At 31.5% G+C, this 24,127-nt stretch overlaps 2 protein-coding genes across 2 annotated transcripts in view; one reads left to right on the plus strand and one right to left on the minus strand.

Annotated features, from left to right (window-relative positions):
* The window catches only part of LOC119601141 (putative serine protease K12H4.7), a 198,892-nt gene that overhangs the window by 162,820 nt on the left and 11,945 nt on the right, over positions 1-24,127 (plus strand). The gene's annotated exons all lie outside the window — the stretch shown is intronic.
* Positions 1-24,127, minus strand: part of LOC119601138 (chromatin-remodeling ATPase INO80) — a 94,888-nt gene that overhangs the window by 21,525 nt on the left and 49,236 nt on the right. The window contains exon 14 of the mRNA XM_037951898.1: positions 17,019-17,358. Within this exon, the coding sequence (XP_037807826.1) occupies positions 17,019-17,358 (340 nt within the window). The remainder of the gene's footprint in view (positions 1-17,018; positions 17,359-24,127) is intronic.

The following is a 24,127-nucleotide window of genomic DNA, read 5'->3' on the forward strand; positions in this document are numbered from 1 at the left end:
ACTAGAACTAACTAGAACTGAACTAGAACTGAAACTAGAACTGAACTAGAACTGACTAGAACTTACGAACTGAACTAGAACTGAACTAGAAACTGAACTAGACTGAATTAGAACTGAACTAGAACTGAACTAGAACTGAACTAGAACTGACTAGAACGACTAGACTGAACTAGAACTGAACTAGAACTGAACTAGAACTGAACTAGAACTGAACTAGAACTGCACTAGAACTGAACTAGAACTGAACAAGAACTGAACTAGAACTTAATTAGAATTCAACTAGAGCTCAGCAAGTATTAGAACGAAAATTAAGCTTTAGACCTTTTACCTAATAGTTAGTTGTATTGTATTGTTATTTTTAGTCGCAATTATTGTTAAAAGTTTCCACTCCTTCACTTTACTGTTCACATTAGTAAACTTGTGAATTTTTGTGTGATTTGGGAGTTGGGTGCAAAATAATTCACACAAAAAAAAAAAAAATTATAAAAAATTGTGCTAATAAATACATCATACTCATAATAAAAAAAAAACAATATAAATATAATGAAGCCCAAAGTAGTAGAAGTGATATACAACACATTCGAAATAAAAAGCAAGTGCCAGCCAGCTAGCAGCAAGTACTCCAAGTATGTATTTAAGTAGATAGATGTATCTATGCACCTTTTGCCTAAGTTGCAAAAACTTGAACAACTTCAAAATAGTTTTCAAACGTGAAAAATGCGTTTAAAAGTTTGTTATTTTTTATTGTTTATTATTATTTTTTTGTATAAGAAAAAATGTTATAATCATGTTTTTAATGATTTTTTTCATAATATATTTTTTTTTTGTGAAGTTGTATGTATGTTTGTATCTATGTTTGTAGATTATTATGAGATGCGCATAAATTTACACCTTATTGCCCCCTATAGTTTTTCAACGTAACATGATTTTTATATAAGCAACATCAGTAACAGCAGCAGCAACGGCAGCAGTAGCAAGCAGTTGCAACTGCTTCTACTTGAGGTTGCAAGAATTTTGATTTGTGTTTAAGATTTGTTTCATTAGAAGCTTAAACAAATATATGTATAAATCGTGTTGGCAAAATTATTAGAAGATTTGTAGAAAAAGATTGATTTGTCATAAATTTGGAAGAATTTATTTGTGGGAATTTTGTTGAAAAACTTATAAAATGAGATACAAATTATTGTATTATATCCAATTTTAAATGACTTTGTATAATGTAGTAAAAATAATCTAGAACAGAACTAGAAAAGGTCTAGGATAGAACTAGAATAGATCTAGAACAGAACTAGAACAGAACTAGAACAGAACTAGAACAGAACTAGAACAGAACTAGAACAGAACTAGAACAGAACTAGAACAGAACTAGAACAGAACTAGAACAGAACTAGAACTAGAACAGAACTAGAACGAACAGAACTAGAACAGAACATAGAACAGACTAGAACAGAACAGAAACTAGAAGAACTAGAACAGAACTAGAACAGAACTAGAAAGAACAGAACTAGAACAGAACTAGAACAGAACTAGAACAGAACTAGAACAGAACTAGAACAGAACTAGAACAGAACTAGAACAGAACTAGAAACAGAACTAGAACAGAACTAGAACAGAACTAGAACAGAACTAGAAAAGAACTAGAACAGAACTAGAACAGAACTAGAACAGAACTAGAACAGAACTAGAACAGAACTAGAACAGAACTAGAACAGAACTAGAACAGAACTAGAACAGAACTAGAACACAATTAGAACTCGACTAGAACAGAACTAGAACACGACTAGAACAGAACTAGAACAGAACTAGAACAGAACTAGAACAGAACTAGAACAGAACTAGAACAGAACTAGAACAGAACTAGAACAGAACTAGAACAGAACTAGAACAGAACTAGAACAGAACTAGAACAGAACTAGAACAGAACTAGAACAGAACTAACGAACTAACAGAACTAGAACAGAACTAGAACAGAACTAGAACAGAACTACGAACAGAACTAGAACAGAACTAGAACACAACTAGAACAGAACTAGAACTCAACTAGAACAGAACTAGAACAGAACTAGAACAGAACTTAGAACAGAACTAGAACAGAACTAGAACAGAACTAGAACAGAACTAGAACAGAACTAGAACAGAACTAGAACAGAACTAGAACAGAACTAGAACAGAACTAGAACAGAACTAGAACAGAACTAGAACAGAACTAGAACAGAACTAGAACAGAACTAGAACAGAACTAGAACAGAACTAGAACAGAACAGAACTAGAACAGAACTAGAACAGAACTAGAACAGAACTAGAACAGAACTAGAACAGAACTAGAACAGAACTAGAACAGAACTAGAACAGAACTAGAACAGAATTAGAACAGAACTAGAACAGAACTAGAACAGAACTAGAACAGAACTAGAACAGAACTAGAACAGAACTAGAACAGAACTAGAACAGAACTAGAACAGAACTAGAACTAGAACTAGAAACTAGAACAGAACTAGAACAGAACTAGAACAGAACTAGAACAGAACTAGAACAGAACTAGAACACAATTAGAACTCGACTAGAACACAACTAGAACACGACTAGAACAGAACTAGAACAGAACTAGAACAGACCTAGAACAGAACTAGAACAGAACTAGAACAGAACTAGAACAGAACTAGAACAGAACTAGAACAGAACTACAACAGAACTAGAACAGAACTAGAACACAACTAGAACAAAACTAGAACAGAACTACAACAGAACTAGAACAGAACTAGAACACAACTAGAACAAAACTAGAACACAACTAGAACAGAACTAGAACAGAACTAGAACAGAACTAGAACAGAACTAGAACAGAACTAGAACAGAACTAGAACAGAACTGGAACAGAACTAGAATAGAACTAGAACAGAACTAGAACAGAACTAGAACAGAACTAGACAGAACTAGAACAGAACTAGAACAGAACTAGAACAAACTAGAACAGAACTAGAACAGAACTAGAACAGAACTAGAACAGAACTAGAACAGAACTAGAACAGAACTAGAACAGAACTAGAACAGAACTAGAACAGAACTAGAACAGAACTAGAACAGAACTAGAACAGAACTAGAACAGAACTAGAACAGAACTAGAACAGAACTAGAACAGAACTAGAACAGAACTAGAACAGAACTAGAACAGAACTAGAACAGAACTAGAACAGAACTAGAACAGAACTAGAACAGAACTAGAACAGAACTAGAACAGAACTAGAACAGAACTAGAACAGAACTAGAACAGAACTAGAACAGAACTAGAACAGAACTAGAACAGAACTAGAACAGAACTAGAACAGGACTAGAACAGAACTAGAACAGAACTAGAATGGAACTAGATGTAGAATTGAAACTGGAAATGGAACAAGTTCGCTCGTTGCAAGAATAATCTGTGTATTTCTCTTAAAACTGCAACATACACATTTCTAAATAACAATTTCTAACATTGTATAGATTTCTTATATTCCAAAAGTTCCATTCAATGGAGCATAAAATAGCAATACTCTAAGCCCACATTAAAATACCGCTAAAAGTTTAACTTGTAAATGCAACCCACTATCTTTGCTCTCACCCATTTCTCCCCTTTCGAACAATTCAAATTTCTATTTAAATTATATATTTAAATTCAAATTTCCATGTAATACTCATATAGTAACGGTTTGTTGTGTTGTTGTAACAAAAGAAAAGTTATGAAAACAATAAAACAACAACAAACATTATTCAATTTAATAGAAAACTAATATTTTAATTAATTATAAACGGCACGTGTCTCGTACAAGGAACAAAAGCACAGAAAAAAGTGCGGAAAACAAGAGAAAACAATTCATTTAAAATTTATAACAAATGATGTTTTAGTTTTAGTGCGAGAGTGGGTTTGTGTGTGATGGAATTTAAATAGAAATAAAATTATAATAAACTAACAAAAAAACTAAAACAAGTAAGAGTGTTATATTCGGCTATGCCGAATCTTATATACCCACCATCAAACCTCGGTTGACTCGAATGAAACTTACTTATGTCCAATTTCATCTATATACTCGTATATTTAGGCCAGTTATAAGCGTTAAAGTAATTTTCTGAAGGGGACCATGTATAGGGGGGTAGGGTCAATTATGGGTCGATCCTCATAAAATTTGGTAGATAGAATTTGGTTCGTATTAAATTTATTTGTGTCGAATTTCATCGCTACACTCGTATTTTTAAACCATTAATGAGCGTTGCAGTCATTTTCTGAAGGGGACCTTATATGCGGGGTAGGGTCAATCATGGACCGATCCTCATAAAATTTTTTAGATAGATTTTGACTCGTATGAAACTTACTTATGTCGAATTTCATCTATATACTAGTATTTTTAAGCCAGTAATGAGCGTTAAAGTCATTTTCTGAGGGGGACCTTATATGGGGAGTAGGGTCAATTATGGACCGATCCTCATAAAATTTCGCATATTGATTTTGGATCATAAGAAACTTACTTATATCGAATTTCATCGCTATATTCGTATTTTTAAACACGTTATGGCTGTTAAAGCTGCTATTCGAGGGGCCACTTGTATGGGGGCTATCCGAAAACGTGGACCGATATTGCCCATTTTCAATACCAAACAAACCTTACCTATAAGAAATATTTATGTGAAATTTCAACCCTCTAGCACTTTCCATTCGGACTCTATCGTGCTTTCAACAGACAGACAGACAGACGGACGGACAGACGGACAGACATGGCTAGATCGTCTTAGAATTTAATGAGGACCCAGAATATATATACTTTTGTGGGTCTATGACCAATATTTCTATGTGTTACAAACGGAATGACAAAATCAATATACCCCCCATCTTTTTTGATGGTGGGTATAAAAAAGAAATGATTATTAAATAATAAAACGAAATGAACAACAAATTGTTTTATTCATTTATTAACATAACAAAAAAATTAAATAATGATGATGGTGGCAACATTGATGATGGTAAAAAGAGAGGTGCCAGGCAGGTCGGTAAACAAAAACAAACAACTGATATAATAATAACACTGCAATTACTACAACTACACGCACAAACAAACATACAAACACTTCATATACTGAGTCTTCTTATGCTTTATTTCATAGTAATAAATAGCAGTAGGTAAGTAGTAGTTGCTTGTTATTTGCTATTTGAATGGTTCGTTTGGTCTGGTTGTTGCTTTAAGCCAACAAAAACAAAAGTACAAGTAATAAAACGCACGTTTAAGCTTTTAATTTGAATGCTTTGCACGCAGTTTTTCTTTTTATTCCATTTCTTAGTTGTTGATCCATTTCATACACACTCTTGGTGTAAGTGCACTAAATGGAATCTAAAGCATAAACCGAGTGGATGAAGTACGTACTAACAGCAGTAACAAAACAACAACAATTGAAGAAATTTAAACGTAAACAAACTCATAGTTGTAATGAAAGGACTAAAGTAAATAAGTAAAACAGATTGGCAACGTTAAGCGAAAAAACCCAGAATTTGCAAAACAATTCAGTTTTCTAAGGTTTACTACTTTCTAGATCTTTTGTAACACTCGAAATATGGGCGACAAATTTAAATATTCCAAAACGGAAGTATAACAGAAATAGAAAAAAACAAGGACTGAACTAAAACACAACTAGAACAGAACTAGAAGAGAACTAGAAGAGAACTAGAATAGAACTAGAACAGAACAAGAATAGAACTAGAACAGAACTAGAACAAAACTAGAACAGAACAGAACTAGAACAGAACTAGAACAGAACTAGAATTGAACTAGAACAGAACTAGAACCGAACAAGAACTGAACTAGAACTGAACTAGAACCGAACAAGAACTGAACTAGAACTGAACTAGAACTGAACTAGAACTGAACTAGAACTGAACTAGAACTGAAATAGAACTGAACTAGAACTGAACTAGAACTGCACTGGAACTGAACTAGAACTGAACTAGAACTGAACTAAAACTGAACTAGAACCGAACAAGAACTGAACTAGAACTGAACTAGAACTGAACTAGAACTGAACTAGAACTGAACTAGAACTGAACTAGAACTGAACTGGAACTGAACTAGAACTAGAACTGAACTAGAACTGAACTAGAACTGAACTAGAACTGAACTTGAACTGAACTTGAACTGAACTAGAACTGAACTAGAACTGAACTAGAACTGAACTAGAACTGAACTAGAACTGAACTAGAACTGAACTAGAACTGAACTAGAACTGAACTAGAACTGAACTAGAACTGAACTAGAACTGAACTAGAACTGAACTAGAACTGAACTAGAACTGAACTAGAACTGAACTAGAACTGAACTAGAACTGAACTAGAACTGAACTAGAACTGAACTAGAACTGAACTAGAACTGAACTAGAACTGAACTAGAACTGAACTAGAACTGAACTAAAACTGAACTAGAACCGAACAAGAACTGAACTAGAACTGAACTAGAACTGAACTAGAACTGAACTGGAACTGAACTAGAACTAGAACTGAACTAGAACTGAACTAGAACTGAACTAGAACTGAACTTGAACTGAACTAGAACTGAACTAGAACTGAACTAGAACTGAACTAGAACTGAACTAGAACTGAACTAGAACTGAACTAGAACTGAACTAGAACTGGTCTAGAACCGAACAAGAACTAAACTAGAACTGAACTAGAACTGAACTAGAACTGAACTAGAACTGAACTAGAACTGAACTAGAACTGAATTAGAACTGAACTAGAACTGAACTAGAACTGAACTAGAACTGAACTACAACTGAACTACAACTGAACTACAACTGAACTAGAACTGAACTGGAACTGAACTAGAACTGAACTAGAACTGAACTAGAACTGAACTAGAACTGAACTAGAACTGAACTAGAACTGAACTAGAACTGAACTAGAACTGAACTAGAACTGAACTAGAACTGAACTAGAACTGAACTAGAACTGAACTAGAATGAACTAGAACTGAACTAGAACTGAACTAGAACTGAACTAGAACTGAACTAGAACTGAACTAGAACTGAACTAGAACTGAACTAGAACTGAACTAGAACTGAACTAGAACTGAACTAGAACTGAACTAGAACTGAACTAGAACTGAACTAGAGCTGAACTAGAACCGAACAAGAACTGAACAAGAACTGAACTAGAACTGAACTAGAATTGAACTAGAACTGAACTAGAACTGAACTAGAACTGAACTAGAACTTAACTACAACTGAACTAGAACTAAACTAGAACTGAAATTTCATTATGAGTTGGATTTGACTAATAGCTTTTAAAAAGTCTTAATTATGTTTTATCCCATAGTGCAGTTAAAACTCATAATAACCAACTTAAATTATATAAAATTTAATTAAACAAAACACACTCTAGCTTTATGATGAAAAATTTTTAAGCATAAATTGACCCATTTTTTCGTTTACAAGAAAAAGTGGAACAAAAATTTACTTTTAAAGTTTAGCAAAAAAGCATCCTTGGCCAATAATGAGAAGAAAAACTAAAAAAAAATATGATACCAAAATAAAATCCATGGAAAGTGAGGAAAACAGCCAACACGTAGTCATAGACAGCAAACAACAGTAACAGTTAACCAGTCAGACAGACACAGATAATGAATAAATGATTAAGACATAGACATGGACAGACAGACAATGAGAAGAATGATATTTTACATGGTCAGGAATGTGGTTTTAGTTGGGAAAAAAATCATAGAAAAATATTTATTATTTTTTTTTTTGTTAAGGAGTCTGGGTTTTTATTTCAAATTGATTTCAATTTAATTTAATTATAGTTTTAGAGACAGACGAGTAAAAAAAATAAACTTTCTTTTGCTTTTAGAGTAAAATAAATATTGTTTTTCGTCTTTATTAAATTAACCCCTTTTTATGGTTGGTTATAAAGAAAGAAAATTATAAAAAATAATTTGGAAATAATTTTTAGAAACATGAAAAGGTAAATATTTATTTGCTTTACTTAAGCCAAAGTTAAGGGTAGAGGACGACTGCTGAGAGAGCTATTGACAAAATAAAGGAAAAGGTAATCAAAAGGACAAAAGCGAGAACAGAACTTGCAATCTAACACACACCCAACGTTATAAAATGGACCTTTAGAGAGAGAATTCAACTAACAATTTCGATCTTATAGAGAGCGATGGAAAATTTAATTGAATTTTTGTTGCTGTAACATTTAAAACCCTTAACATAAACTACCTTCTCAAACTAACCACCAGTTGAAGGCGACTTGACTATAACAGGAGGTTAAACTAAAGGGAAATTCATCAAAAATTCATAAGATTAACATAAGAAGCTAACAATATTCGTGGTTCACGCGATCTTCAAAAAATTGCATAAATTTATGTAAATCAACATAGAAATACAAAAAAATCCTCCGAAAAAATAAAGAAAATATTTTATTTCTTTAATATTTATTCTAGTAGATTTCATGGTGTGTTGATTTTTTTTTCGTATTTATTTGTAGGTTGTCAGGTTTTATTGCTTGAGCTTCTTTTAGGTTTTTTTTTTTTTTTTTTTTTTTTTGGTTTTAATAGATTTGGTCTAAAATGTTAAAGCCATGGCGAGAGAGAGATTGTGTTTTTTTTTTTTTGGGAAAATTGAAAAATTTGTCACACACTACATACAACAATAATCCGACTGCACCTCAAACAAATGAAAATATTGTGTTCGTTTTTTTAGCCAAACAATGAAGTCATGAAATCAGAGATTAAAAATAAAATGCTAGAAAAAAATTTTCAATTTATAAAATATCATAAAATGTTAGAAAAATATGAACAAGTTCAGGTCATAAGGGAAAATGTGAACAAAACATGGAAAATTTTGTATTTATTTTTAATAAAAATTTAGTTTTTTATAAAAATTTCGAATTATAAGAGTTTAATAGTTGATTTAAGACTATAATATCCTGGATTACTGATTAATCCAAGGATATTGATCTAGCTTATGTTTGATCAGATTGAAGTTTAAATAAACCAACCCATCAAAGATCAAATTGGAATCACGATCATCGACTAAAAACCTATGGTTATTGACCAAACTGAATTTTAAATTAACAAAAGATTTGCATCCAATAAAAGTTTAAATAATAATTGATCAAATTGGATTTAAAGTTAAACTAAGATTTTTAAATTATATGATCAAACTGGAGCTTAAATAAACCCACGGTTATTAAAGTTTAAGTAAAACCACATAATTCAAGATTATCAATTTAACTGGAGTTTAAGATTATTGATAAAACAAAACTTTAAATAAACCCAAGGTTATTGATCACACTGATGTCTAAATTAAACAAGATAAAACTAACTAACTAACTAACTAATAACTAACTAACTAACGAATAATACTAAACTAACTAAAGAAACTAAAAAAACTAACTAAGAATAAACGAACTAACTAACTAATAACTAACGAAAACTAACTAACGAACTAAATAACAACTAACTAAAAACTAACTAACGAAAACTAACTAACTAACAACTAACTAACTAACTAAAATAAATAATAAATAACTAAACTAAAATAACTAAACAACTAACTAATAAATAACTAAACTAAACTAACAACTAACAACTAACTAACTAACTAAATAACTAACTTAACACTAAACTAACTAACTAACTAACTAACTACTAACTAACTAACTTAACTAACTAACTAATAAACTAACTAATAACTAACTAACTAAATAACCAATAAACTACTAACTAACAATAACTAACTAACTAACTAACTACTAACTATATTAATAACTAACTAACATAACAAACTACTACTAAATAACAGCTAACTACCGTTGATCAGTTTAAATAAACCCAAGATATTTATCAAACTGAAGTTTAAATAAAACCCAAGCTATAGATCACACTGCAGTCAAAATAAACCCACGATTATTGTTCCAACTAGAGTTTAAGTAAAACCAAAAAGTCAATCAAATTAAAGTTAAAATAACCCAAACAGTATTGATCAAATTGATTAATGATCAACTTAAAGCTTTTTTATCAGTTTTAAAATTTATTTATTTTTGATCAAATTTTAAGAGTAAATTCAAATCCTCAATAAATAATCAAATCAAATTTGATCAGACACACAATTTTTAATACAGATTTTATCAAACTTTAGGTTAACATATCTCGAAGAAGGAATAATATATAGCAGAGATTAAACCCTTGGACAGATTGGAATTTCAGATAACGTTTCAAACTTGAGTATACAATATCACTAAGACCACATGTGGTGGAGAATATCTGAGGTCAGTTTCAGATTCTTAGAGTCTCTGAGTTTCGACTATTTTAAAATAAAGTTGAATCGAATTGAAGTGTAATTTATTAGGAATTTGTGGTAGAATACAACTTAATCCAATCAAATTGGTGTTTTGCTTATGCACAGAAGGACAGCACGAATTATGAGAAGAATACAGATATGACATTTTTGGGTTTTATTATAATTTCAAAATCATTATAAGATGTCTGTAATGAGGAACTAGGAAAATCTGTTAGGTTCCCACTACACACTACAGTGAGAAGAGAAGTCTCATTAAAAACTTCTCCTGTAAGTAGCTCAATTTTGATTAAAAATACCTCATATCAATAAATGTTAAATGTATTTCTTTTTCTTTATTATTTCCTCAACAATTAGTCTCACATTATTTTGGCTAAAAACTGAAATTAGTTTAACAAATTGCAAATCGATAAAACTGTTAGAAAAAAAACGTCAAAATTTGCATACAAGTCCACACTAGCAAAATGCACAACAAAATGTACAACTGCTACAAAAACAAATTCAATATAATCCTACTGACAAATCCACAAAAAAAACAACTCCCAAATGAAAACTTTAGAAAAAAAACCCCAACGAATTTGTATACCAAAACGCACTAAAACAAAAGGCTACCAACAACTACTACTACTACTACCTCTACTAAATGGCTTAGAAAGTTTTATTGTTGTCCATTAAAATGGATCAAAGTTTTATATCTTTCTTTAACATGGATCTCCTCAAGTTGTCTACATGTTTTTTTTTCTCTCTTAAGCAATTCTGGTAATTGTCGTCATTAGAGTTTGTTTAAGCACTTGTAAGATATTTGTTTCTTTTTTTATTTTTTTTTTTTTTTTTGAAAGATCATATACTCAAAAAAAACATACTTCAACAAATTGTCAACATTATTAAGAAATTGTAAGAAAAACATCTACACACACACAAAAAAAACTTTCCAATTATGTTGCTGTTTTTTTTTCTGTGTCAGAATTGTGTTTTCAATTGGTTTTTGGTGCAACTTCCAAGATTTATATCAAATGTTTATATATATATGACCACCTTTGTGTTTGTTTCTCCATATGTATGTATATTTATTTATCCGTTTCTATATGTATGATCGTTCATATCTATTTGTTTGTTTACCTGTTGGTTAAGTATGTTAATTGTCATTGCTTTTTAAATAAGCGATTACAATTTACTCAAATGTTAGCAAAATGAACAAACAATCGGCGAAAACATTTTTGCAATAATTTTCTTACTATATCTATTTACTGTCTACTTTACTTCTTTAAGACTTAAAATGTTGCATCCCACAAGCTTTGTGGTTGGAAGATAAATGGGACCAACTGTTGTTCCATGATGTTATGATCTTTATTCCGCTACACAGCCGATTTAGTTAGGTTATGTTGATAGGAGGATGTATACTACATCAAATCCGAAGAAATACACCTAGGCCACTATCGGGCCTGTTGTGCGCTCCTTATCATGAAAAAAAGGGAACTGAATGAATTATTTTTCAGTGTTCAGAAACTCAGTTTCCTGAACGTAATTGCTAAGAATCTTCCAATCAGTGTTAGTCAGGAATGTTATTTCCGGAACAACATCACTTCCAATACTTGGATCTAACTTCGACGAATGCCTGGCAGTGTCAAAGAAAGTGCTCCAGAGTTTCACTGTCCTCTCCACATGCTCTACACTCGTCTGAATCCGCACGTCCAATTTTTGCATAGATGTGCTCGTAGTCCTGTGTGTCCACTCAGAATACGTATCATCATACTAACTTCAGACTTGCTCATTTTGAGGAAATTTTTCGTCTTGCTCTCATCAGGGTCACCCCATAGGATCTTCGTGGTTCCAGCCACTGTTTCATTATTACAAGAGGCCTTATGGGATTCTCTCACCCATATTTTTAGTTCAGCTTTTGTTGCATCGAATGGTTTTGCGTTTGTCAGGTTAACTGCCTCGAGCTCCCTTCCCTTTAAAGCTATTACATTCGCCCTATCGTTACCGACTACTCCCGAGTGGGCTGGTACCTATATGATGTGAACCTTACCTCTGGGAGAGTATTCTGTTAAAGCTTTCTTACTATCCAATACGGTCCTAGATTTAGTTCTATCACCTGATATCGCCCTTATTGCCTTCTGGCTGTCGGTAAATATATTAAGCGCTGTGGGCGCCATATTTATTCTAATCCAATTTACGCATTCAGTTATTGCTCGTACTTGTGCCTGGAAGCTTGTGTTATGATTTGGTAAACGGTGTTATATTTCTGTTTCTGGGTCTTCAATATAGAACCCCACTTTGTCCCACAAGCCGATTTACTCTCGCCCAAAGATTGTAAACTCTGCGACATTTGTATTAAGTGGAAGAACATTCCCCCTTCAGCAAAGCAAAATAATCCTTTCCCCAGCGATCCCCAACTTTAACTAGTCCAGAGAAGATGGTCCTTCTATAGAAGACTTGGACTAGATAAGTGCTCCGAGAGTAATTCTAAACGCGTTCGTAGTTTAAATTGTGTGACTTTTTTCACTTATCTATGCAGTTAGATGTTTCAGGATTCATTGGTGTCATAACTCCGATTTTCCAATAATCGATGTATCAGATCTCAAAAATTTCAAAAGGTTTTCTCGATCATTTAACCCAGAATTCTTTAACGTATTCGGACCATGATAACATGACAAAAATCTGAAGAATCGATGGCGGTTGTACGAGAATAAACTTGAAGATATAAACGGCTGATATTTTCCCAATGACCTAAGTGATCACCAAATCTCAGATATATATAACACATGAAAAAAGTCGTTTACTAGGATTATAGCTCAGGAAGACTTAAAGAAGTCAAGACCTTAATCTGATTCCAATGGATCCATAACATTTGAAATCTTTAACAGCATTTAAAGAACATTTAGCAGAATACTATAGTTTCTTTTAGATCATTACCATGTCTTATGAATTTCAGTTGGTCTCATTATTATCTAGCCCGTTTTCAGATATCGGCTTAGCGCTGCAACTGTATGCAAAACTACAAAGTAGTTATTGACTGTTTATTGTACAATGAATATAAGTTTTTTTTTTTCATTAAAGTAATACATGTTCTTTTTATTTAGCTGCAATTGAGTAATCGGTATTTGAAATTAAACGGGAGATTTTTGTAGCTTTTTATATTGTCAGCATGAATACACAAATACAAGTTGCAGTGTCAGTGATGTGGAAGAAGTGATAGGATATTAAGAAGACCAGTTGGTTTGAAGGCGAAATTAAAAGATATATGCAATTTAATTCCAGGTTTAATATTTCGGAAAGTTAAACTTTCTCAAGAAAACAATTAATTTTTATAAAAAAAATTTACTCTGCTAATTAGGCAAATTTAAAAACAGCTTGAAAATTAATTTTAATTGTTTAAAGCTGGTGACAAAATCTTGTTTATTAGGTGGTGGATTTCCATCATGTTCCCCCTGAATAGGAACCTTAATGAATTTTTATTTGATGCAATAAATTTTCTCAAAACAAAAAGCGTATTTGAAAGTGCATTTTAAGAAAAGACCAGCAAAACAATACCGATAAGTGGGTATTATAATAAATAAAAACATAGCCACACTTCTTTTTATATCACCATTAAAAGCTACCATGAAATTTTAATTTCCACACATTGTGCTTTTTGGCCAGGGGCCATTGTCGTTAGATTAAATATTTTATCAACGAAAAAATCTGTAAAATTAAATCGGAGTTTATTGGATAATCATTTCATGTAGAGCATTTTGTTTTGCTAAACAAAAGCTAACACGACGATAAACTAATTTATTTATTGAGAACAAAAGCGGATTGTTAACTTGTGAATACATTTGGTCACCTCTTTAGAAATGCCAAACGCATAAGCGATGTTGGGTTAAAATTTACAATACAATACACTGATGTTTTATGATGTACTACATTGATATAATGTGTAGTAATAAAAAAATTTGACAACTGTAGTAAAAACTTTTCTTCAGTTCTGTTTTTTTGTTTAAACACTTGACACACACACACACATTCACTGTACACTTAACTCTGCACAGTGGTATAGGAAAAAAAAAGAGGGAAATAATTCGGTAACTTCTAAACGGTTAATCCGATTTTAATGAAATTTGGTATGCATAAAGAGGAGGTGTTGTCGAGTTTAGGTTTTGAATTTGGACCTTATAGGCCAACCAGGGGCCCGGCGGGGGGTCCTCAAATTAGGACACCTCGGCTATGTTAAATTTTTAAAACGATCCTATTTCTTCATTTGAGTTCCGATTTAAAAAAAATTTCGTATATAGAATCTCCTCATCGAGCACTATAAAAAATGTCGTCGTAGCAGTAAATTATCTCTTATAGTTTAGGAGATATTCGCATTTGAATATTAAAATTTTAAAATTTTTACCGTCCTTACTTTAGTTTTTTTGATAATAGCAGGTCCAAATATTTCCGATTTTCGCCATTTTTTTTTATTTGCTTAACAACAAGTTTATATACCAAGCAGTGAAAGAATTATGTAAAAATCATGACTGAGTCCAAAGTTATAGGCATTTAAATTTAAAAAATTAAAAAAAGGCGATTTTTTGTCATTTTTTTGGGAAAAAAGTATCTTTTTCTTTTTAAGTTATCTAAAAAGTTTCTAAGAAGATGTATATAGAATTTATACTTTTTGGAAAGCTGACTTTACATAAAATACGATAAATGAAACAAAACCTAAAAATTTTTGATACCGAGGGGACCAGGTCCATCCAAAAAAACCTTATTTTTTATGGAAAATTAAATTTTGAGCAAAAATTCTCAAATCGCATAGTCGATATCAAATTATAGTGACCTGTTTTATATGACCCAATAAGTTCTTAATCATTTTGTAACGGGTTTCGATAACCCCGCCCCTGGTATGGATATAATAGGCAAAAAACCAAAAAATCCCATTTTTGGGATTTTTTAAAACTTTTTTGGGAATTCCGGGATTTCTAATAAGAAAATTCGAAATTTTTATTTAATTTTGGATTTTGAGTAAAAAAATCTACCTAACTGTAAAATTTCATCAAAAAATATTCATAAATAAAATTTTTATTGCAATTTGAAAAATTTGTATCTTCGCAAAAACTGAATAAAAAACATTTTTTAATTTTTTTTAAAAAAAGTATTCCGCGAATTTTTTAATTTTCAAAAATTATATACAGTTTTGAAAAATAGACAAAATTACCTTTCCATTGATATATAACATGCCTACCTAATGTTTTTTAAGTGACAAATTAATTAGGGAAAACTCAACATCTTTTAGAAAATTTACCTAGCACTATTATTTTCATCCATATATGTAACAAATTTAAGAGTTAACCTTATGGATGAAAATAATAGTGCTAGGCAAATTTTCTAAAAGATGTTGAGTTTTCCCTAATTAATTTGTCACTTAAAAAACATTAGGTAGGCATGTTATATATCAATGGAAAGGTAATTTTGTCTATTTTTCAAAACTGTATATAATTTTTGAAAATTAAAAAATTCGCGGAATACTTTTTTTAAAAAAAATTAAAAAATGTTTTTTATACAGTTTTTGCGAAGATACAAATTTTTCAAATTGCAATAAAAATTTTATTTATGAATATTTTTTGATGAAATTTTACAGTTAGGTAGATTTTTTTACTCAAAATCCAAAATTAAATAAAAATTTCGAATTTTCTTATTAGAAATCCCGGAATTCCCAAAAAAGTTTTAAAAAATCCCAAAAATGGGATTTTTTGGTTTTTTGCCTATTATATCCATACCAGGGGCGGGGTTATCGAAACCCGTTACAAAATGATTAAGAACTTATTGGGTCATATAAAACAGGTCACTATAATTTGATATCGACTATGCGATTTGAGAATTTTTGCTCAAAATTTAATTTTCCATAAAAAATAGGGTTTTTTTGGATGGACCTGGTCCCCTCGGTATCAAAAATTTTTAGGTTTTGTTTCATTTATCGTATTTTATGTAAAGTCAGCTTTCCAAAAAGTATAAATTCTATATACATCTTCTTAGAAACTTTTTAGATAACTTAAAAAGAAAAAGATACTTTTTTCCCAAAAAAATGACAAAAAATCGCCTTTTTTTAATTTTTTAAATTTAAATGCCTATAACTTTGGACTCAGTCATGATTTTTACATAATTCTTTCACTGCTTGGTATATAAACTTGTTGTTAAGCAAATAAAAAAAAATCGGAAATATTTGGACCTGCTATTATCAAAAAAACTAAAGTAAGGACGGTAAAAATTTTAAAATTTTAATATTCAAATGCGAATATCTCCTAAACTATAAGAGATAATTTACTGCTACGACGACATTTTTATAGTGCTCGATGAGAAGATTCTATATACGAAATTTTTTTTAAATCGGAACTCAAATGAAGAAATAGGATCGTTTTAAAAATTTAACATAGCCGAGGTGTCCTAATTTGAGGACCCCCCGCCGGGCCCCTGGTTGGCCTATAAGGTCCAAATTCAAAACCTAAACTCGACAACACCTCCTCTTTGTGCACACCAAATTTCATTAAAATCGGATTAACCGTTTAGAAGTTACCGAATTATTTCCCTCTTTTTTTTTTTCCTATACCACTGTGCTCTGTTAAACTTTGTTTAATAAAAACCCCCCAATAAAATTATTTAAATAGATCATTAAAGATCAACAAGAGTTAATAAAATAAAAGTATAATAATGAAAATAAAATAAAAATGCGTTTGACTTACTTGGTGATTCGTTGCCCTGTTGCATGGGACTTTCACAATCTACAATCAAAGCCTCATTTTCAGAATCGTCATTCTGTTGTTGTGGCAGCGGCTGTTGTTGTAAAGTTTCACTATTATTTATATGTAAAGAGGTACTAGATGTTTCCGAAGCCGCCACATCTATAGAATCATCATCTATAGCTGCTGTATTATTCGGTATTTCCAATTTTAAACGTTTAGCCGAGGGTGAAGTATTTGATAAATCATCACCAGCAGCCAGTGTATTAGAGAAGTTAGTTATGGCTGGAGGAGTGGCTGGTATGGTAATACCTCCTGTAGGTAATGTTGTAGTAGCTGCAGTCTGCAATAAATTAATTTTTATAGAAAAAAAGGGTTAATTTTTTTCTTATTAAAAACGGAAGTATTTTTTAATCTGAAATCAGTTTCAGTTTTTAGTTTCTTCATAAATAAAGATCCCCTTTTTTCAAGTAATTTTTTTTTGTAGTTAAACTTGTTACAAAATTATTCAAGCTTGTTATTTTACATAAAAAAACTTTTTTCTTTTGGTAATAAGAATATTTATTTTAACTAAAACCCTCTGACATTTATTGCTTATTCATACAATTTTTACATTTGAGGTGTCATTGCAATTTTATTTCCATGAACACTGTTTCCTTTAATAGGGAAAGGTGTATAATAATATCTGAAACCAAAATCTGTTGGTTTCTACTTTTCACTTTAAAACTATGTCAGTAGCAAACTGAAGTTTTTGAACTAGAACTGAACTAGAACTGAACTAGAACTGAACTAGAACTGAACTAGAACTGAACTAGAACTGAACTAGAACTGAACTAGAACTGAACTAGAACTGAACTAGAACTGAACTAGAACTGAACTAGAACTGAACTAGAACTGAACTAGAACTGAACTAGAACTGAACTAGAACTGAACTAGAACTGAACTGGAACTGAACTAGAACTGAACTAGAACTGAACTAGAACTGAACTAGAACTGAACTAGAACTGAACTGAACTAGAACTGACTACTAGAACTGAACTAGAACTGAACTAGAACTGAACTAGAACTGAACTAGAATTGAACTAGAACTGAACTAGAACTGAACTAGAACTAAACTGGAGCTGACCTAGAACTGAACTAGAACTGAACTAGAACTGATCTAGAACTGAACTAGAACTGAACTAGAACTGAACTAGAACTGAACTAGAACTGAACTAGAACTGAACTAGAACTGAACTAGAACTGAAATAGAACTGAACTAGAACTGAACTAGAACTGAACTAGAACTGAACTAGAACTAGAACTGAACTAGAACTAGGCTTGCCAGACGTACTGTTTTCAGCAGTACGCGTACTTCTTTTTAGTAATTGTACTTTTAACTGCATAACCCATAAAGAAGTACGCAAATGTACTTCTTTTTAGTATTTGTACTTATTTTTGTACTTCTTTTTTGAATTTAACCATAATTGTATAGATGTAATCATGACCATATACAAATATTCTATAGAATCGCTATTTAAGGACTTCAGAGATACATAGTTTGAAAGTGGATTTACTAAGCTCAGAAAGGCAAATTCAACTATAAGACGTTTCGATGCATTTGTCATGCATAAAATAGAGGGTTTATTCAAAATACTTTAAAGTTGTTAAATTTTGATTAAGATATCACTGTAATGAAAGTTTTTAATGAATTTTCGGCATAAAAAAAGACTGCAAATGTGAATGACATGTTTTGAATGTTAAAATGTAATGCATAATGCTCCGTCGTGTAGGTACATATTCGATAGCTTTATCCAGTTCCGCTGTGGAACGATTTTTAAAAACTATACTGCCATTCTTATTTTTCGTAGCAGGGTGGCTAATTTTTCGAAAATTAGGTATCTGAGGATGTTTGAAGAATGACAAATTTAAATAACAGAGTAAAAGTTGTAACGTTTTTGTAACAGTTAGAGATAGAGAGTTTTTATATTTTACTGGACATTTTTTCTCCATAAAAAGATATCAAACATATGTTCACAACAAATGGTTAATATTTGAAAACGTAAACAAACCAAACGAAACTAAAATTTAGGGAATTTTACACTTTTTAAAGAAAATATATAAATTAATAGCACACTAATATTAAAAAAATGATTTGTAATTGGATTAATTTTATTGTGATAAATTAGTGTTATATAAGTTTTTTGTGAAAAATCATAGCAACCAATGTCAATATAGCGTTTTTAGAACAATTTAATTTAATTTTTTTGAAAATAAACAATTGTACTTTTTTTATTCAATTGTACTGCTTTTTTAACTACGATGTACGTTTTTCGTTGATTTCAAATCTGGCAAGCCTAACTAGAACTGAACTAGAACTGAACTAGAACTGAACTAGAACAGAACTAGAGCTGACCTAGAACTGAACTAGAACTGAACTAGAACTAGAACTGAACTAGAACTGAACTAGAACTGAACTAGAACTGAACTAGAACTGAACTAGAACTGAACTAGAACTGAACTAGAACTGAACTAGAACTGAACTAGAACTGAACTAGAACTGAACTAGAACTCAACTAGAACTCAACTAGAACTCAACTAGAACTAAACTAGAACTGAACTAGAACTGAACTAGAACTGAACCAGAACTGAACAAGAGCTGAACTCGAACTAGAACTGAATTGGAGCTGGACTTGAACTGAGCTAAAATAGAAGTGGAAATGAAGTTTTCAATAGAAAATCGAATATTAACTAAAATATCAAAAATTCACCAAAAAATTCGCCAAAAAGTTCGATTTTTAGTAAAATTTTTATTTTTATGAAAATTTAAGTTTTTGTAAAATTTTCCATTTTTTTGTGAAATTTCGATTTTCTTGGGAAAATTAGATTTTTTTGTGAATTTTTGATATTTTAGTGAAAACTTTTGTCCACTTCAACATGAGAAAAGAAAATTTATGACAAAATAAACAAACGGTGTAATGCAAATTATAGCATAATAATTTTAGTTCCCCTCCACTTGAAATTTGTAACAATGTAAATTGAAAATTATTTTTCTACGACACAATAAAAATAACAAGAAAACTATAATGCGACTGCGGGAAACAAAACGAAACCTTTAAGAGTACAAAAAGACTGCCTCACAATGTTGCCAGCAATTTGAAAATGTTTATGCACAAAAGCAGACAACTGCTGCAGCGTTAATAGTGCAACAAGCACAACAACAACAGCTAAAATAAAGTGCATTAAATTGTAAACCAAGTTAAGCGAACACACACTCAATAATAGAACGAGAGAAAAATAAACGTAGAACGTAAAATTGGTGCACGTAATGTTAAGGAGCGCCCTGTTTTTTCTTCTTCTTAGCCATGCTACTTATTTAATGATTTTTTCTACTGCTAACTGCAACATTTTGCTGCTTTTGCTATCCATGTCTTTCAGCCTAAAGTTGTCAATTGAAAAGTGTACAACGATGTTGCTTCGTTGGTGACGAATGCCGTAGACAAATTATTGTAGTTAAGTTTTGCTTAAATCAAATATGAAATACGGCGTGGTAACTGTAGAAAATTATTAATTTAATTTAAGAGTTCCTTTCTACAGCTACTGCTGCTACTTTTCTTTCTATTCATTTATTTATTCATTCATTAGTTGTGCTGAGATTAAGTGGTTGTATTTACTTGAGCTACTGGTGCAGATAATTTTTATTTAAAGTTAAATGACGATGCGATGAGATCGTATTATGATTTGCAAAACAATAATAACGATAACAACGTTATATCAAAACAACTTGACAAAAAGGTTATTCACCAGTTCTGACAATTGCCAAGCAGAACAGCAAGAACTCTTGTTGATAGTTGCCAGCAGCAGGTTATGAGTGTGGGTGGGTGCTATTTGGTTTACTTTAAAGGTGGGAAAGTATTATTAAAGGATAAAAGGGTAATTATTTTAAAGTCGTGCTATTACAGACTTAGTTAAGTAATAAATTAATCAATTTAGCTTTAGACACTAGAGCTAAAACAGAACATAACTAGAACAGAACTAGAACAAAACTAGAACAAAACTAGAACAGAGCAAGAACAGAACTAGAACAAAACTAGAACAGAACTAGAACAGAACTAGAACAGAACTAGAACAGAACTAGAACAGAACTAGAACAGAACTAGAACAGAACTAGAACAGAACTAGAACAGAACTAGAACAGAACTAGAACAGAACTAGAACAGAACTAGAGCAGAACTAGAACAGAACTAGAACAGAACTAGAACAGAACTAGAACAGAACTAGAACAGAACTAGAACAGAACTAGAACAGAACTAGAACAGAACTAGAACAGAACTAGAACAGAACTAGAACAGAACTAGAACAGAACTAGAACAGAACTAGAACAGAACTAGAACAGAACTAGAACAGAACTAGAACAGAACTAGAACAGAACTAGAACAGAACTAGAACCGAACTAGAACAGAACTAGAACAGAACTAGAACAGAACTAGAGACTAGAACCTAGAACAGAACTAGAACAGAACTAGAACAGAACTAGAAAGCAGAACTAGAACAGAACTAGAACAGAACTAGAACAGAACTAGAACAGAACTAGAACAGAACTAGAACAGAACTAGAACAGAACTAGAACAGAACTAGAACAGAACTAGAACAGAACTAGAACAGAACTAGAACAGAACTAGAACAGAACTAGAACAGAACTAGAACAGAACTAGAACAGAACTAGAACAGAACTAGAACAGAACTAGAACAGAACTAGAACAGAACTAGAACAGAACTAGAACAGAACTAGAACAGAACTAGAACAGAACTAGAACAGAACTAGAACAGAACTAGAACAGAACTAGAACAGAACTAGAACAGAACTAGAACAGAACTAGAACAGAACTAGAACAGAACTAGAACAGAACTAGAACAGAACTAGAACAGAACTAGAACAGAACTTGAACAGAACTAGAACAGAACTAGAACAGAACTAGAACAGAACTAGAACAGAACTAGAACAGAACTAGAACAGAACTAGAACAGAACTAGAACAGAACAGAACTAGTACAGAACAGAACTAGTACAGAACAGAACTAGTACAGAACAGAACTAGAACAGAACTAGAACAGAACTAGAACAGAATAGAACCGAACTAGAACAGAACTAGAAACAGAACTAGAAAAGACTAGAACAGCAGAAACTAGAAAAGAACTAGAACAGAACTAGAAACAGAAATAGAACTAGAACATAACTTAGAACAGAACTAGAACAGAACTAGAACAGAACTGACAACAGAACTGAACACAGAAAACAAGAACAGAAACTAGAACAAACTAGAACAGAACTAGAACAGAACTAGAACAGAACTAGAACAGAACTAGAACAGAACTAGAACAGAACTAGAAAACAGATCTAGAACAGAACAGAACAGAACTAGACAGAACTAGAACAGAACTAGAAACAGAACTAAACAGAACTAGAACAGAACTAGAACAGAACTAGAACAGAACTAGAATATTCCAAAGAAGGATAACGATATTGGACAATATTAAAATTATCTTTAATTTTATTAAACTTCGATTCATAATAACGACCACTTTTAGTCAAAGTTGTCATGGTCATGGTGATTAACAACAGTCAAAACAACAATAAACTACCTGATGCTACTCATGCCACCGCTAACGTAATATGCTTTGGAAGGCAATTGTGGTGTAAGTACTTTACTTCTAAACAGCTCCAAACAAAAAGAGTATAAACAACTAAAGTAAAGTACCATGGAAATAATAACAAAAAGCTATTGCTGCAAGTGATGTTTTAAAGTGCGTTTGCTAAGTTATGATTGTAATTGTGTGGCATTAAAACCAAAATGTCTCTGACCATCATCATCTTCATCCTCTATATACCTCGTGGTCATTATCAGAGTTAAAACTTTTGAACTTGAAGGAACCATAAATGGAAATGTTTTAACACATTTTTTTGTTATTCATTCATTTGACCAGTCGCTCGCTCGCTTGCTCGTTCATTCATTCATTTCCCTTTTTATTTAAAAACAAATCAGTTCTTGGGGGTTTAAAAAAAGGTCTGGGTCTTGGTTACTTTTTTTTGTTTTGTTGTTTTTACATCTTCTTCTTTTGCATTTGAAGTTGATGTTTTTATATTTGTCTTGCTTTTTGTTGATTTTGTGATCGGTTGTAGCTTTTATTTTAGTTTTTTTTTCTTTCGTTCCATTTTTGGTTTCGCTAAATGATTTTTGTTCGTTCAATGGAACAGTGATTATGTTTAATGGTGTTTTATGCGTCTTTATGTCTCTTGTCTATAGAATAAAGAAAAATAAGCAAGAACTGAAGAGAGTTATAAACAAACTAAAGTTCTTTTTACTCCAGAAGAAACAGAAAACAGTCTAGATTGTTGTTTCAAGAAAAGGAAATTCATTCCTTTTTTATTTATATGTTGTTTTTGGTAGTTTTTTTGTATTCTTAAAAAGTCTGTTTTACAGTTGGCTTAATCATAATATAGTACTACCAACCAACCACATTATATTGACTTGTAAGTTTTTGTTGGTGGTTTCTGTTAAAATGTATATGTGGCACGCAACAAAATTAAAAAAAAAAAAAATTGTTTTATAAAAACCCAAGAAATATTTGTAACAATGAACTTTTCTCTACATGATCTACGTTGGTTTTAAAAATTACATAGTAAATGTTCCATTACCCTTCAATTTAATAGTAGCTTAAGATTTACATAGAACTGTCATCGGAAATGACTTGAATATTTTTTAAAGTATTTGATTATGAAACAAATTGTTCTTTCGTCAAAAACTTGGATTTAAACGTTAATTTATACATCAAAAGGTAATAAGTTCAAGAGATTTGAATGACAACATTTGTTCTGAAAAGAACAATTTCCAGAAGTTTTATTGACCAACGAAATAACTATTGGAACTTCCATGAAAATATAAAAAGCTGCGACCAAAACGCGAAACATGCGGAAAGTCCATGACTTCCGTTGTTCGATTTTTTCTTCTGTGGTGGCAGAATGACCTTGTTGCAACTGGCTCTTCTGTGGTTAAGAACTCTCAAAAATACCATGTTATGGTTCAATTCAACTTCAGTTCCAGTTCATTTTTAGTTTCAGTTCTAGTTCAGCTC

This window comes from Lucilia sericata, unplaced genomic scaffold, assembly GCF_015586225.1.
Source record: "Lucilia sericata isolate MDLA Ls3-8-SP2 unplaced genomic scaffold, ASM1558622v1 Contig000144F_arrow, whole genome shotgun sequence".
NCBI lineage: Eukaryota > Metazoa > Arthropoda > Insecta > Diptera > Calliphoridae > Lucilia > Lucilia sericata.